The sequence below is a fragment of the Ovis aries genome, chromosome 7 (assembly GCF_016772045.2).
Source record: "Ovis aries strain OAR_USU_Benz2616 breed Rambouillet chromosome 7, ARS-UI_Ramb_v3.0, whole genome shotgun sequence".
Taxonomy (NCBI): Eukaryota; Metazoa; Chordata; class Mammalia; order Artiodactyla; family Bovidae; genus Ovis; species Ovis aries.
The window spans coordinates 41,321,811-41,338,089 of NC_056060.1; the positions used below are offsets into that span (position 1 = coordinate 41,321,811).

At 34.6% G+C, this 16,279-nt stretch overlaps 1 protein-coding gene across 3 annotated transcripts in view; it reads right to left on the minus strand.

Annotated features, from left to right (window-relative positions):
- The window catches only part of SOS2 (SOS Ras/Rho guanine nucleotide exchange factor 2), a 100,823-nt gene that overhangs the window by 25,167 nt on the left and 59,377 nt on the right, over positions 1-16,279 (minus strand). For all 3 annotated transcript variants that reach the window (XM_060419144.1, XM_060419145.1, XM_004010508.5), the window contains 6 exons: positions 10,672-10,799; positions 8,842-9,497; positions 8,356-8,437; positions 6,468-6,590; positions 3,931-4,034; positions 1,047-1,269 (listed from right to left, as the gene is read on the minus strand). In XM_060419144.1, coding sequence (XP_060275127.1) covers positions 1,047-1,269; positions 3,931-4,034; positions 6,468-6,590; positions 8,356-8,437; positions 8,842-9,497; positions 10,672-10,799 — 1,316 coding nt within the window. The remainder of the gene's footprint in view (positions 1-1,046; positions 1,270-3,930; positions 4,035-6,467; positions 6,591-8,355; positions 8,438-8,841; positions 9,498-10,671; positions 10,800-16,279) is intronic.

The following is a 16,279-nucleotide window of genomic DNA, read 5'->3' on the forward strand; positions in this document are numbered from 1 at the left end:
AGAGTCTTTTTTTTACAAGGCCTCTACTCTTCACAGGAACCTGGGTTGTAATTGAAAGAAGAAAGCTTATATTATGAGGGAGGAGAAGACAGAAAGAAGCTAACGCACTGGGAAAAGATAGGGGTTTAAAAAAAAAAAACCTGACAGACGAAGAAGTTGATAAAGCAAGTTGAAAAGAGAGAATGAGATACATGAGATAGTAATTTTGGAATAAAATTTGAAATAAATAATATGACAAAGGGAAGTGTCTGATTTGGAGTAGAGAGTGACCCTGGAAGTGCCATAGCCATGATACTAAAAAGTTAGGTTGTAAATGGGTGATGTGTGTGGGTACAGGATGATGGCAGGAACTGCTTTATATATAAGACAAACGATGGGATACAGATAAAAATAGTCAAGCGTATTACTAGCAATCCTTATAAACAAAAGAAAATGATATACAAGTTTTAAGTATGGTTCATCATCTACTTCAAAAATCCTTAAAGTCAATACTAATTTCAAATAGCTAAAGTATTTGAGACTCCTTAAAAGAAGTGAAGAAATTTTTATTCCACTAAGAACTGTTATTCATCTGCCTTGCAAAGCTAAGCCAGTCAAGTCCCAAGTCAAAATTTTTATTACAGAGTATTTGCAAAAAAAAAGAAAGTTTATCTCACTGTATAGTCTATGGACTGAGCTGCCCAGAGCCTAGCATCTATACTGACTGTCTCTTTTAACTGAACCAAGTTAAACTAAAGCAATATGAGACAGCATCAGGAACAGGAGCTGGGGGACAGTCTCAAGTGCCTGCTCATTCCACTGCATCAGTCTTCTCTTTGCCGCTCCTCTTGTGAAGGACTGCCAGTACCTCATCTAGGCCTAAAGAGCAATGATTTATAAGACTTGCACTTGCAGAACAGATTATAATTAAAAAACTGCTATGAACTTTCTTCCTAGACCATAAGAATAAGACGACTTACTTTTAAGTACACATGAACAATTTTCAGAAAGTTCCGAAAATAGATAGAAATGTTCAACACAGCAGCAAATTAATGTTAATTGTCTACCTGTAGAGATCAGATTCCAAAAGGGTCAGCTGACGTGCAATTTCTATTGGATGAAGTGTCATGAGATCAAATGTTTCAAACTGTCCTGGTCTGCTGATATGCCATTCAATTGGTGGAGGTGGACTTTCAAAGGTAATATTATGGCTTATACCATTTGCCTGAGCTTGTTTTTTCCTCTTGATGATCTTAGCAATTGACTCTACCCATTTCTTCATAGCTTTCCCTAGAAAAAGAACACAAACAAAAAAAGCCCTTTATTTGACAAACATTAACTGCAAATATTCATATAATTTGTAACTTTCATCTACTTTCAACAATTATCAACTCACGGCCACTGTTTTACCTAATATCACTCATGTCCTCCCTCTATTTCTTATATTATTTCAAAGCAAATCAAAGGTATAATATAATTTCATTCCTATTTAAGTATGTATCTGAAAGTTAAGACTTTAAAAAAAACCAATACCATTATCACATATAAAAATGACAGTATCTTCTTAATATCAACAAATATTCAGTTAGTATTCACATTTCTCTGATTGTCTCAGGGAACCAACTGTCTTCCTACAGTTGGTTTGTAGGAAATAGGATCCAAACAAGATGTACACATTGCACTGAGTCAGTATGTCTCAAGACTCCATTAATCAACAGGTTCCTCTCTTATCTCTCATTTCTTCAGACAATTTATTTGTTGAAGTTCAGTCACTTGTGGTGTTTCCCAAGTCCAAATTTTGCCAATTCAATCTCTGTGGCGTCATCAGCCCTATTTCTCTGTCTCTGTATTTTCTGTAAGTCAACATATACAGATTGATCTGGTCCAGGACAAACTTTAAACATGAATACTTGCAAGAATATTTCTAACAGGAGGCATAAAATGTCTTTATGATGTTACTGTGAGTTTGAAAAATGGTCATATTCTACTTCTGTCATCCCTTCTTCACTCATTAGTTGCAATGCTTCTACAAAACCTTTCCCTCTTACGACCCAGCAATTACCATTTCTAGGCATATACCCTGAGGAAACCAAAACTGAAAAAGACACATGCACCCCTATGTTCACTGCAGCACTCTACAACAGCTGGACATGAAAGCAACCTAGATGTCCGTCAACAGATGACTGGATAAAGAAGCCGCGGTGCATATATACAGTGGACTACTACTCAGCCATAAAAAGGAACACATTTGAGTCAGTTCTCCAGATCCTATTATATAGAGTGAAGTAAGTCAGAAAGAGAAAAATAAATATTGTGTATTAACGCACATATATGGAATCGATAGAGAGAGTAATGATGAACCTATTTGCAGGGCAGCAATGGAGACACAGAGACGAGACTTATGGACAAAGGCAGCAGGAGAGTGGAAGGAGGGGGTGAGATGAATGGAGAGAGTCGCACAGAAGTATATACATTACATATGTAAAACAGGCAGCCAATGGAAATTTGCTGTATGACTCAGGGAACTCAAACTGGGGCTCTGCAGTAACCTAGAGGGGTGGGATGGGGAGGGAGATGGGAAGGTTAAAGAGGGAGGGGACATACGTACACCTATGGTTAATTAATGTTGATGTATGACAGAGATAAAGCCAATACTATAAAGTAATCATCAATCAATTAAAAACAAATAAATATTATTAAAAAAAAATCTTCCAAAAAAAAAAAAAAACTTTCCCTCATCAACTACTGAGTTATCTTGAGGAATAACTTGTATTGGAAAGGCCTTTAAGCAAAACTATTTAATTGTTTTATTTTAACATGTGTATTTTAGAAGCTTCTTATAGCAAATAAAATCTAGTGTCTTCATTAAGAACATTAAATTAAAAATCAACTTAGTACTATAAAGCACACATGATAAAAATGTGTTTTAAACATCTCAAAATTAAAACAAATCACAATCTCTATTTTAAGTAAAATTCACCTTAAAGAATAAGTAGGAGATGAAAGAAGCTATATTTAATTTACAGTATTCCAATATTTTTAAGGCAGTGGCACCCCACTCCAGTACTCTTGCCTGGAAAATCCCATGGACAGAGGAGCCTGGTAGGCTGCAGTCCATGGGGTCGCTGAGGTCGGACACGACTGAGCGACTTCACTTTCACTTTTCACTATCAGGGAAAACATGAATTTTCTGGATTCAGTAGCATATATCTGATATGTTGCATATTTTGATACATACATTTGTTTGATGCTCATTGCCTTGAGTTTCATTTTATGGACTGTGCTCTGCAACTTCAGGTAGGAAACCCCTATCTTTTAGGTGCCAAAAATATACCAAAAACTTTTCCAGGGGAAATAGATCTTATTTAAGAAGCTATTAGGGCTTCCCTCATAGCTCAATTGGTAAAGAATATATGCCTGCAATGCATAAGACCTGGGTTCAATTCCTAGGTCGGGAAGATCCCCTGGAGAAGGAAATGGCAACCAACTCCAGTATTCTTGCCTGGAGAATCCCATGGGTAGAGGAGTCTGACATGCTACATACAGTCCATGGGGTCGCAAGAGTTGGACATAACTTAGTGACTAAACGACCAATACCAAGAAGTTGTTAACCATTCAAAACTAAGATAAAGGAAAATAAACAGGTTAAATTACACAAATATTTAATTAGTTAAAGGAGTGGCAGCGATGAGATGAGATAAAGTTTTAAATTTACTAAAGAGGACATCTGACTTCTTTAAAAAAAAAAGATTTTCCTAAAAACCTTTAACACTTCAGGTGGTTCCAAACATATGTGAGAGCCTTAAAGTCTATAAAAATTATTCCAAATCTTACTTCTTTTTTAAAATGAAAAAATAGTTTATCTTCTTAAACTGAAAGTCACATAAATTTAAAAAAAAAAAAAAACCTCATGTGCAACAGAAGAGTCAATCAAATCTTTAAATAATATACCTCTTACACTTGAAATGAAGAATTCTAGTCTTTCAAGCAGCTCCAAGTCTCTTTCAAAGTCATAAAAATGGTGTTCAACCCAGTGCCGAAACACATTCAAGACCCTGACAAAATGAAAAGAAACACATTTTAGTAAAACCCAAGCATTCAATTATACTTCTTTTACTTCTCTAATGCCATGGTGATACTTTCATACACTAGGCCCAATATAAAACCCAAGAGTTTAATTTTATAAACATGGAAAAGTACCTTTTCTTTTTTTATATGTAGAAAATGTATTCTCTGTAATTACAAAAGATACTTTAAGTTCTTCAATTGTAAAAGGATTTCTTTGAAAGATCTAAAATTTGAAAACCAACTAAGATTTAGTGTATTTGGTTCTAAATGTAAGTACTATCATCAAAGTATCTGTATTTGCAGGTAGGCTCACATTCTTTTATTTCAAAAGACAAAAGTGTTTCTGACAGAGCTATTTTGTTTTACGCTGCTGCTGCTTAATCACTTCAGTTGTGTCCAACTCTGTGCAGCCCTATGGACTGCACCCTGCGAGGCTCCTCTGTCCATGGGATTCTCTAGACAAGAGTACTGGAGGGAGTTGCCATGCTCTCCTCCAGGAGATCTTCCCAACCCAGGGATCGAACCCAAGGCTCTTACATCTACCTGCACTGGCAGGCGGGCTCTTTACCACCAAGCACCACCTGGGAAGCCCATTTTGTTTTATAGTACCTCAAAAATAATTACTTACACCTTGCGAATAAAGATGCAAACAATTAAGACAAATATAACATTCCATTCTCTATCACAAAGATACAGTTAGTATATATTAATTTCATTAGCATTTTTCTTTCATTATTTCAATGAATGACTATTTCTAGGTTATATTCTCACCTATACCCTCCACAACCACCCAGTAGTTGTTAGGCAATAGTTTTTTCCCCAGACTAGGAAAATATTCTAAATTTCTAATGCTATCTGGAATAAAACAGCCTTAAGTGCCTGGTTAGCTCAGTGGCTTAATGCATTATCTTCTTACACAAAGAATGACATACTAAAAGTTTTGGCTAAAAGATATATAGTTGGAAGCGTCATCACTCCTCCAAAACTGCATTTATTTGTGGCAATTATCCTTGAAAATAAACATTTAGTATACTTAGTTTTAAATTTTCAGTTTACTGGTTAACCTTAATCAAGGAACCTTAACATTTACAGGAGAAATATTTAATCATATATAACTAATTAGATATCTCAGTTTTCCCAAGGAAAAGGTGAGGTAAAAGTTTTGATTTTCACTTGCACTATAAACAGGCCTAATCAAAGGAGCTTTCAATTTTCAAGGCTCACTGAACATTGAAACAAACAAACAAGCACTGGCTCAGGCAGTCAGATATAAGTGTGAACCCTGTCCTGTCACTCCTTTTATATGACCTATCTCAAATTACTTGATTCTGTTAACTTTCAATTTTGTTTTAAACAAAGTGAAATAGTAACTGTGAGGACAAAATAAAAAAGATAAAGCACTTAGGCACACAGAGTAACATAACAACTGGCAGATGCTATTACTAAATACATTTTTAGAAATTATTACATAGATAACCAACAAGGACCAACTGTATAGCACTGGGAACAATGCTCATTATCTTGTTATAACCTATAATGGAAAACAATCTAAAAAAGATAAAAAGTATATATAAAACTGAATCACTTTGCTGCACACCTGAAACACAAGATTATAAATCAACTGTACTTCAATAAATTTTTTTTTCAAAGTCATAAAAAAATAATTACTGAAATGACATTGTTTAGATAAGTAACAGAGAAGGCAATGGCACCCCACTCCAGTACTCTTGTCTGGAGAATCCCATGGACGGAGGAGCCTGGTAGACTGCAGTCCATGGGGTCGCTAAGAGTCAGACACGACTGAGCAACTTCACTTTCACTTTTCACTTTCATGCACTGGAGAAGGAAATGGCAACCCACTCCAGTGTTCTTGCCTGGAGAATCCCAGGGACGGTGGAGTCTGATGGGCTGCCATCTATGGGGTTGCACAGAGTCGAACACGACTGACGCGACTTAGCAGCAGCAGCAGCAGCAGCAGCAGATAAGTAACATATATCGATAAATCTTGTGGGAAAAGAGTGGGGAAAGAACTAGAACTTTCATAAATATTACAAACAGAAAAAAAGTCCAGGATTACTAAATGACCACACTGAGACAAAAACGAAATCAAAAGTGCTGAGAGGACTGACAGTAGGCAAAATTCATATTAAAATTAAAATATTTTTTACTTATTAGGTACCCTAGCCTGTAAGCCATAACATATTGCCTGTGAGAGATATCTGATGCATATAACACAGTATATTTTAATAATTAAATTTCTTCAGAGAATTAAGAGTAGCTTCACACAGAAAGAACTTGAAAGTTTAACTGCTATGCAATTAATAAAATAACCTACATCTGAAATAAGAGGTAAAAATTTTTGTGCTAGCTATATACTGAAAATTGAATGACACATAAAAAATACAATATTTAGGCCAAACCTAAGTTGTACTGGTTGGACGTATTCCTTGCGAAACCTTTTTAGGTCTGTACTGATGGGCTGCTCGCCTTTTTCTAATGCCAATTTATCTGCTTCAGTAGGTTCTGGCTCTGGAATTTCAAATCTAAGAAGAAAAGCAAAATGAGAGAAATTTTTTGTTGTTCATACAGAAATGAGGATTTCAAATATAGCAGGAAAGACATTTTGACTAATAAGCAAAACTTCTTTCCTACCTTTTATGTGAAAAGTGAAACTGATAAACTTCTCTTAGAGTACTACATACTACAAAAAACTGCCCTTTAGCTATATAGTATTGAATACTTACATTCTTACTTTTATCAAAAGTTTAATAACTAGCACTGACCAACGTAGAAAAGATGAATGGAAAAGATCCAAGAAGACAATCCACAGAGTATGACCTCTTTAAAAACATAACAGAAATACCTTATCTAATTCTATCTTTAATATTTATTAAAATGGAAATAAATATGTTTCCTTAAATAAATGAACATTAATCCAAAGGAAGTCCCACACTGAATTTTAAATAGTATTTAAAAAACATAACTAAGTGGAAAAAAAAATCAAAGTTAAAAAAAAAAATACCTTCCCCAACCATAGGAAATGTAGCTAAAATATAATAATGGGCCTCCCTGGTGGCTCAGACAGTGGTGAATCAGCCTGTAATGCAGGAGGCCGGGGTTTGATCCCTGGGTCAGGAAGATCCTCTTGAGAAGGTAATAGCAACCCCAATATTCTTGCCTGGAGAATTCCATGGACAGAGGAGCCTGGTGGGCTACAGTCCGTGGAGTCACAAAGAGTCAAACACAACTGAGTGACTAACACTTTCACATAAATAATATTAATAAATAAATAAATATAACATATGTGCCTTCCTTATTTTGAACATGAAAAGGCAACCAAGTAAATCTTCATAGCACATTATACTGACTCAGTCTGGTATAGTTAGCTTCATGGAATAACATAATGATAGAGGTCCAGATAAAAATCTGGTTAAGTTTTAAAATATAAAACAAAAGTATGTTGAAGCTCAAATACTACAGTTTAACCTATAAAGCATTTTTTTAAATTAATTTATTTTTTTTACTTTATTTTACTTTACTATACTGTATTGGTTTTGCCATACATTGACATGAATCCACCACGGGTGTACATGCGTTCCCAAACATGAACCCCCCTCCCACCTATAAAGCATTTTAAAGTACCGCTGACATACTCAGTAAAAAAGAAAAAAGTCAATTCAAAACTTAATTTTTAAGAATTACTCAATAAAGGAAATCTTAATTTTTTAGGTCTAATAATGATATTGTGATTATGCTTTTAATAAGAATACTTATCTTTTAGAAATACTAATGGAAATAATACAGACAAATATGTTGCCAAGGATTTACTTCAAAATAATCCTGGGACTAGGGTATTCAAATCAACAGGGAAACAGATGAAATACAAGGAGATAATTATTGAAGTTGGATGATTGATAAATGGGGTTTATTAACAGAATATATTTTCTCTTGCATATGTCTTAAAATTTTTCACAATAAAAAGTTTGTTTTAAAAGTGAAAAGCTTCTTTCAACGAAGTATTGTTTTATTGCATAGAAAAAATTTCATTAAAATTCATATTTTTTATCCTATAAAAATGAATCTTTCTGATTACCACTATAAATTTTGCTAGGATCTGAAAAGATCTGTTAGAAACAGGGATTTCAGTAAGTATGCTACTTGAAGAGAATAATAATACTGTAAATTTAATGTTGAATAAATTATGTTCAAAAACTACCTGAGTACATACTAGGTACCTAGCACTTTGCAAGGTAAAAAAGTTAACTTTTTAAAAAATGTAAAAATAAGTAAAATAAATATTTTTCTTACCGTTCAGTCAGTAAGCTTAGTAATTCCTGTGGTTTACAAAATGAACGGTACGTAGTAAGAAAGGTACGAACAAAATTGGGATCTGAAAAGGTAGAGCACAGAACATGTTGCATATTCAATTTACTCAGCTTAATTAATTCAAAGTAGCATATTTTGGAGGCCTTCCTTCCTTTCCTTTTTTTTTTGGTTCCTCCCACTGTTGCTTTTCCTGCCAATTGTGGTATCTCTCGATAAAGGATTGCTTCTTGATAAAGGGATGTTTTCAAATTCAAGATTCATAACCATACCATTTTGATGAATATTTATTAATGAAGTTAACACTATATAGACATTTAATTAGGTATCTATTCCTATTGATTCTGCAGTATTCCTTTAAAATTTTAAAGGCAGTCCATTTTCTTCCTAGGCCCTAAGTGTTTCTGGACAATCTTGAAAAGGTTTTGGATCCTTTGCCCTATATAACCACTTGTAAAGAGCTTCACATACCTGCGTACATATGATATGTTAGCCTTTCAATTAATTTCACCACAGTTCCTCCTTTAATAATGGGGATTCCACTTCTACTCTGCAAGTTGTCTTCAAAAACAATGTTTTCCTCAGAGTCTTTCACCACAAAACGATACACTTCAGGACTTGGTAATCTCAATGGTTGCTCATTTTCTTCCTTCAATAATACCGAATCCAGCATTCGATCCAGAGTACTACGGTACTGAAGGGAAATAAGTGCTGCCATCCAGTTATTTTTCTCTTCAGCAGACTTAGCAGCATATATTATGCTGTTTTCATCTTTGGATACTAACTCAAAGGCGTGCCTGCACTCACACGTATCTTCTTTATCGCATATCTGTATCTTCCTCATGACAAATTTCTCTTTTAGTCTGTACTCTGCACTGCTGCATCCTGGGAGGCGTGACTGGCTGTGGTTGGGTTTGCAGCTGATCATTAAGCCGTCAAAGAGAAAAATATGCCGTTCATGTTTAGCACCAATTCTTGTCAATGGGCCTTCCATAATAAATTCATTACAACACTGTCCAATGTCTTTGCCTTCCCATCCATCTATGTTTTTCTGAATTTCATTCATTTTTTTAATAGCCAGGTGCTTGCTTCTTAATTGACGATTATAAAAAGGGCAAACAGGATCCCTAAAAAAACCCAAAAAACACAAAAACAAGATAAATTTAGCTTACTCAATGGCTAAGCAACCTTAATTGCCTGAAGTATAAACTACTTTAAATCAAGTGACAAAAATATTAAATAACCAAACACTAAATTTTGCACACAGCATTTACTTTCTCCTAACGAAGATCATGGCAGCTGGTCCCATCACTTCATGGGAAATAGATGGGGAAACAGTGGAAACAGTGTCAGTGTTATTTTTTGGGGCTCCAAAATCACTGCAGATGGTGATTGCAGCCATGAAATTAAAAGAGGCTTATTTCTTGGAAGAAAAGTTATGACCAACCTACATAGCATATTGAAAAGCACAGACATTACATTGCCTACAAAGGTCCGTCTAGTCAAGGCTATGGTTTTTCCTGTGGTCATGTATGGATGTGAAAGTTGGACTGTGAAGAAGGCTGAGCGCCGAAGAATTGATGTTTTTGAACTGTGGTGTTGGAGAAGACTCTTGAGAGTCCCTTGGACTGCAAGGAGATCCAACCCGTCCCTTCTAAAGGAGATCAGCCCTGGGATTTCTCTGGAGGGAATGATGCTGAAGCTGAAACTCCAGTACTTTGGCTACCTCATGTGAAGAGCTGACTCACTGGAAAAGACTCTGATGCTGGGAGGGATTGGGGGCAGGAGGAGAAGGGGACGACAGAGGATGAGATGGCCGGATGGCATCACGGACTCGATGGACGTGAGTTTGAGTGAACTCCGGGAGATGGTGATGGACAGGGAGGCCTGGCGTGCTGCAATTCATGGGGTTGCAAAGAGTCAGACACGACTGAGTGACTGAACTGAACTGAACTGAACTCTGCCATTAAATAATACATGCTTCAATTTCATTATTTGGAAAGAGAAATAGTAGAGACTTGACATGATTCCTGAGGTCCTAAGAATTAAAATGAAAATAATACTAAATTTCTTATATAAATAATATAAGTTATTAAATATATCTTTAAAAAATTTATTAAATATATCTTAACAATATGACAACACCAATTTTAAAAGGCTAAAGGGCAAAAGAAAAATGTAAAACAAAAGTATAACTTTCAAGAATGCATCTATCACTGTAAGTAACACTTTAGAAAACCAGACAGCAGATTTAAGTGAAATACTGCATAAGCATTCATATTTTCAACAGTGTGGAATTACCCAGGTCGGCGTCTAGGTGAAAACTGCTTGTAAATTCGGTCCATACTACCTTGGAGATTCATGAGAGCAGTAATAGCTTGGTTCAAACATTCTCTGTCTTCATGCTCTTCACTACATATTTTCAATTGCTAAGAAAAACCAAACAGAAAAATTAAACCTTCATTGTTCAATTCTTTCCCTTTCTCATACTTAGAGGAAACAGCAACAAACATTATGAACTCTAAAAGAATTTTAAGTATACTTAATAAAAACAACTATAATTTAATATAATTAAGTATACCTCCTGATCCTTCAAAACAGCCCTCTTTCTACATATGCAAATACAATACAGATATAAAGTACTATAACCATTACAATCATAAAAAACAAAAAGTAAATTTTCAGGTATTTCCAGAAAATGGACATTTTTCCAGATCTATGAAAATAGTTTAAAATATGCAAAACATGAGGCTTACAAGTTACTTTTATTTGTAACTATGAGTAGAGAAAAGATAAACATATACTATTTCACATTCTCTAATGATCACATTCTTAACTTTTAGAGATTTCTAAGAGCTTGCATATTTTTGTTACACAATAAAATCAAGTATGCTAATTTTAGCAATTCAATCTTTCATAAACTTTTCTACAAACAGCATTACAAAAAGATCCAACTGACATTTTTTACAACATAAAATTCAACTATTCTAGTAAACATCAAGAATCCATGAAATTAATATCCTATCTTCCTAATCCTTAAAAATGACATTTATAATAACAAATTACATTATTAATCTTAACAACTCTGGCTTTATTTCATTTAAGCAAAAACTTCTCTAATAGCTCAGTCTCAAAACGGAAGAAAATTCACCTTATAATAAATAATTCAGACTGGATGATGCTTCAGTGCTTTGAAAGAAGAACTCCAAGAGGAGCATTATACAGAGACTATGTAGATATAAATACACATTTATATGAGAATATGGAAAAATTAAAATTGCTTCAGAAAATTTTTAAAAGTTTAAGTCTATTTCATGATCTTAAACTACCTCACTAGAAATTTTGTGATAAATTTTCCTTAGAGCAATCCAAGAACAATCTGAAAATCATTCAGCAATGGCTCTTTTTCCTCAGCAAGGAACTGAATGGATGCTGTTTAAGTACTAGGTCCATTACCTTTCACATATACGTCTAGAAATTATTCTCTATGTGCAGCAGAGACCCATTAGATATTTTTCAAGATACAGATAGAAGTCTTGCTATCAAAGATTTGCAATATAAATAATTTAAGTGACTATTGCCATCTCTAGATTTAAGAAATAAACTGAAAAGATGAAGGGAAAAAGTTTAAAAATAACCCACAGGTTTAAAAAGTGATTAGCACTCGATCACTCTGACTTCTAAAGGTGAAAATTACTACCAAAGCACTTCATTTTGCTGTTTGAAAGCTTCTTACAAAAAGATTCTTTTCAGCTACACTCTAAAATATTTCCCTAATAAAGACACTGATGATACAAAATGCTTAATTACAGATATTTTATTTTTACTGCTTCTGTTGATCCAAATTTCCAAATTATCACTAATAATGAGGTTCTACCAAAATGAGAACTGCTTTTCAATTTAGAGGTATTAGGACACTAAATTTCTACTGTAAATTTCATTGTAAGGTTGTTCAAACTCTTCCACGCATTTCTACATATCCATGAATAATTTCAGGCTATCAAAGAGAAATAAAACTTCAGGATGTTTAAAGCATAGGATTTCCCAGTGATATAAGTATACAAAACAATGGCTTTCTTTGGCATAAACACAGTCCAACAATTTGCTAAGTAAACGTTTCCTGATTTTGGGCAGTAAGATTCAATAAACATCAGATTAATGAAAACCCAAGCTAATTCTCTATAGATATTTGAGAGAATGTATTCTTACCATGATGTGGAAATTACCATACTGAATTACCTTGCATGTAAGTCATGCTCTTTTACATTAATAGTGCTTTCTGCATATCTGTCTGTGCTTCTCTTATCTACCTGGTGAATTTAGCCTCTATGATACAGTTCAAATGCCTCCTCCTTAGGAAGCTCTTTCCTTTTCCTCCCCCTTGAATTTTTTCCTTTGAAATAATATCAGATTTCTAGAAAAGTTATAAAAATAATGTAAGCAACTCTTGTTACTTGGAGTCACCAGTTTTTAACACTTATAAGAATCTACCTGCATATGCCAGAGACCTGGGTTCGATCCCTGGGTCGGGAAGATCCCCTGGAGGAGATCATGTCAACCCACTCCAGTATTCTTGCCTGGAGAATCCCATGGACAGAGGAGCCTGGCAGGCTACAGTCCATGGGGTCACAAAGAGAAGAACGTGACTGAGCGACTAATACCACTACTACTGCCACAAAGGGGATCCCATTCTGTGCGTGAGTGTATGTGGCATTCTCCCCCTGAACTATCTAAGAGCAGTCTGTGACACAATTCTCTCAGTTCCTTGTTGAGGAAGGTGCTGTGCTTGCTGTGCTTGGTTGCTCAGTTGTGTCCGACTCCTTATGACCCTGTGGATTGTAGCCTGCCAGGCTTCTCTGTCTATGGGGATTCTCCAGGCAAGAATACTGGAGTGAGTAGCCATGACCTCCTCCAGGGGATCTTTCCAACCCAGGAATCAAACTCAGGTCTCCCACCATTGCTAAATGGCTCTGAGATTGTTTCTGGAACATCAGGGAAACTCAAATACATCACAAACTATTCTCAAATAGTGTCATTTCCCTTATTCTTTTGATATTTCAGCGTGTCTTAGAACAAAAATTCTTTTACGGTATAGTGATAACTTTAGGAAACTTTTGCTTAATGTCCCAATCCTGTTCTTAGAGCAATCCCACCCACCCCCACCACACCCCAATACAGGATCCAATCAGTCTGTACTTAGTTGTCATGTTTCTATTATCTCTTTTAATCTGTAACAGTCCCTCAGCATTTGTCTTTTATGGCTCCCTCAATTTAATAACACCAACATACCAGAACAGGATGATAAATTCCAGCATACCCAACACTCATATACATCTTTTTCTAACTTTCCTAGACAGAGTTAGTAACTTCTGCCTCACTGTCCCATAGAATTACTTCTATTGGGCACTTACTATATTGTAATTATTTGTCTGACATTTATCTTCTTTACTAAAACGTGAACTCTTTAGCCTGGGGATATATTTTATTCATTTTTAGTATAGTACCCACAAATGGTAGGTACCCAAGAAAGTAATGAGAATGAGTGACTGTTGTAAGTGTTTAGACAAATAACAACAATGAACATTTATTAAGCTCTTGATAAAAAGCATTCTGTGCATGCTCTTTTATGCATTAGCTTATTTAATGCTTGTTACAACTCTGTAAGATAGGTACTATCATCATACATGGCACAGATGAAGAAACTGAGGCACCCAAGATGAATGGCAAAGTCTATACTCAAACCAAGAAACTCAGATTCCAGGGTCCATCCTTTTTGCATGCCTCTCTCCAATGACACCAAACACAATTATGCAAAAAACTGGACTATGCCAAACTCTGGTGAATGAATTGAAGGGGATTCCCCTTTATCTTAACAATAAGCTGGACAATTACACAGTTTAAGAAATAAAATGACGTGTGCTTTGGGAAAGAGGTCAAAGAAAATAAAAGTGAAAGTCAAAGAAAGTGAAGTCTCTCAGTCGTGTCCGACTCTGCGTCCACAGACTGTAGCCTATCAGGCTCCTTTGTCCATGGGATTTTCCAGGTAAGAATACTAGAGTGGGTTGGCATTTTCTCCCAAAGAGAATAAATGCCCTTGCAATTTATGCTTAAACTAAGTAATAAAGGGGAAATAATCTTTCATTAATGTGTAGTACCTTATGAATTTGACTGAAGAATATATTCTTTGCTTACCTGATAAACACTATTCTCCTTAGTAGCATATATGTGCATCTTGCCTGAGATTTTATTCTTTATGTAAGTTTTTTCTTAACTCTAAGACTTCACTGAAACTCTTGAATTTCTATAAACTGCTGTATCAATTTGGGATATGAATTCATTTATGTTTAACTCTTTGTGCCCCATGGACTGTATGATTTTCCAGGAAAGAATACTGGAGTGGGCTGCCATTTTCTCCTCCAGGGATCCAACCTGCATCTCCTGCACTGGCAGGAGCCATCTGGGAAGCCCATCCATTACTACATGTGCCTAAGACAGGAGAAATTATATTAAATCATGAATTTATCTCTAATTTATTATGCTGGGAGTTCCATTTAGATGTGAAATAATACACGTGATCAATTCTCTTTCGGTAATAATAAACTTCTCTCTAGATTTTCATAAAAATAGGATTTTAGAAATTTGGTGGGAAATTCAACTCAATAAAACCTGTTACTTCTCTTTATGTGCTTTTAAAAAATGTGCATTATCTTCCTTCAGATATCTTTGAGTGATGTGTCAGTAGTGAAAGAGTAAATATTACATAGTAAAATATTCTCACTTATTTTTTTCAAGAGTCAGAACATTTCTTTTAATAGACATTATCTCAACTTCTTGATGTGATAAATACATTTACATACACACACAAGAATGCTTTTTTGTCACTTTCTTGTAGGTGACAAAGTAATTGTTACATAATGTTAACAATTAGGGAATCTAGATGAAGGGAGCATACTATTTTTGTAACTTTTTCCCTATATTTTTCAAAGTAAAAGGTTAAAAAAAATATTACCTCAAGAAACATTTTCAATTGTTTCACTGAAATATTGGCTTATCTTTCCCAATGAACTTCATTAAAGTTATTAATAATAGGTATTTCTGTTAAGTTTCAAATTTAGATAGATTAAGTTCTCTTCAGAGGAAAATATTTACTCTTTCCATTACTAAATTTCCAGGGAGTGGCCAGAGTAAGAGAGTAGAAGAATGTTACTTGGATTTGAAAAAATCAATTCTGAACTGAGAGTTGGTATGTTCCTAGTAACAGAAGGATAAATAGATTTTTTTCTTAGAATATAAGAAGTATATTATAAAGATGCTTATAAATCAGGAAATGAATTTGTGATTTCTGTTTCCTCTTACATAAAGGTTGGAGTATATTAAGAAAAAAAACCTAAAATTTATCTGAGAAAACATAAAGAAAATGAAAGTAGTTTATGATTAACCCCAGAGGGGCTTAAATTGGAAAAGAATAGAAAAAGAATCATATTGCCTATACCATGAACTTTAAAGTATTGCTAAAAATAATAATAATCCAACAACAAAATAATACTATTTTACAAGTGTAAAATAATTTTAGGAAAACTATATATGATATCCTATAATTTCTCAGTGTGTAGTTGTTTTTCTGTCTTGCTTACCATAAATTCTGACTCTGAAAAGTAAAACTCAAATAATATTTAAACATTATGTCCATAAATAAATCTTCCTTGGTACATGACCAAGGCAAATACGTCAAATTAAAACTGGCCTAAAACTGCTCCAGGACAGTGTTTTTTATTCCCAAAGGAACACGACAGCCTTAAGTAACACTGGTCAAGCCTTCTTTCCTATGGGTCTCATCCCAAAGTAAGCTCAATATGAAATGAAATTTCTTTTGGATGAGTGCTTGAGCTCAAACAGTATCACAAAAAGA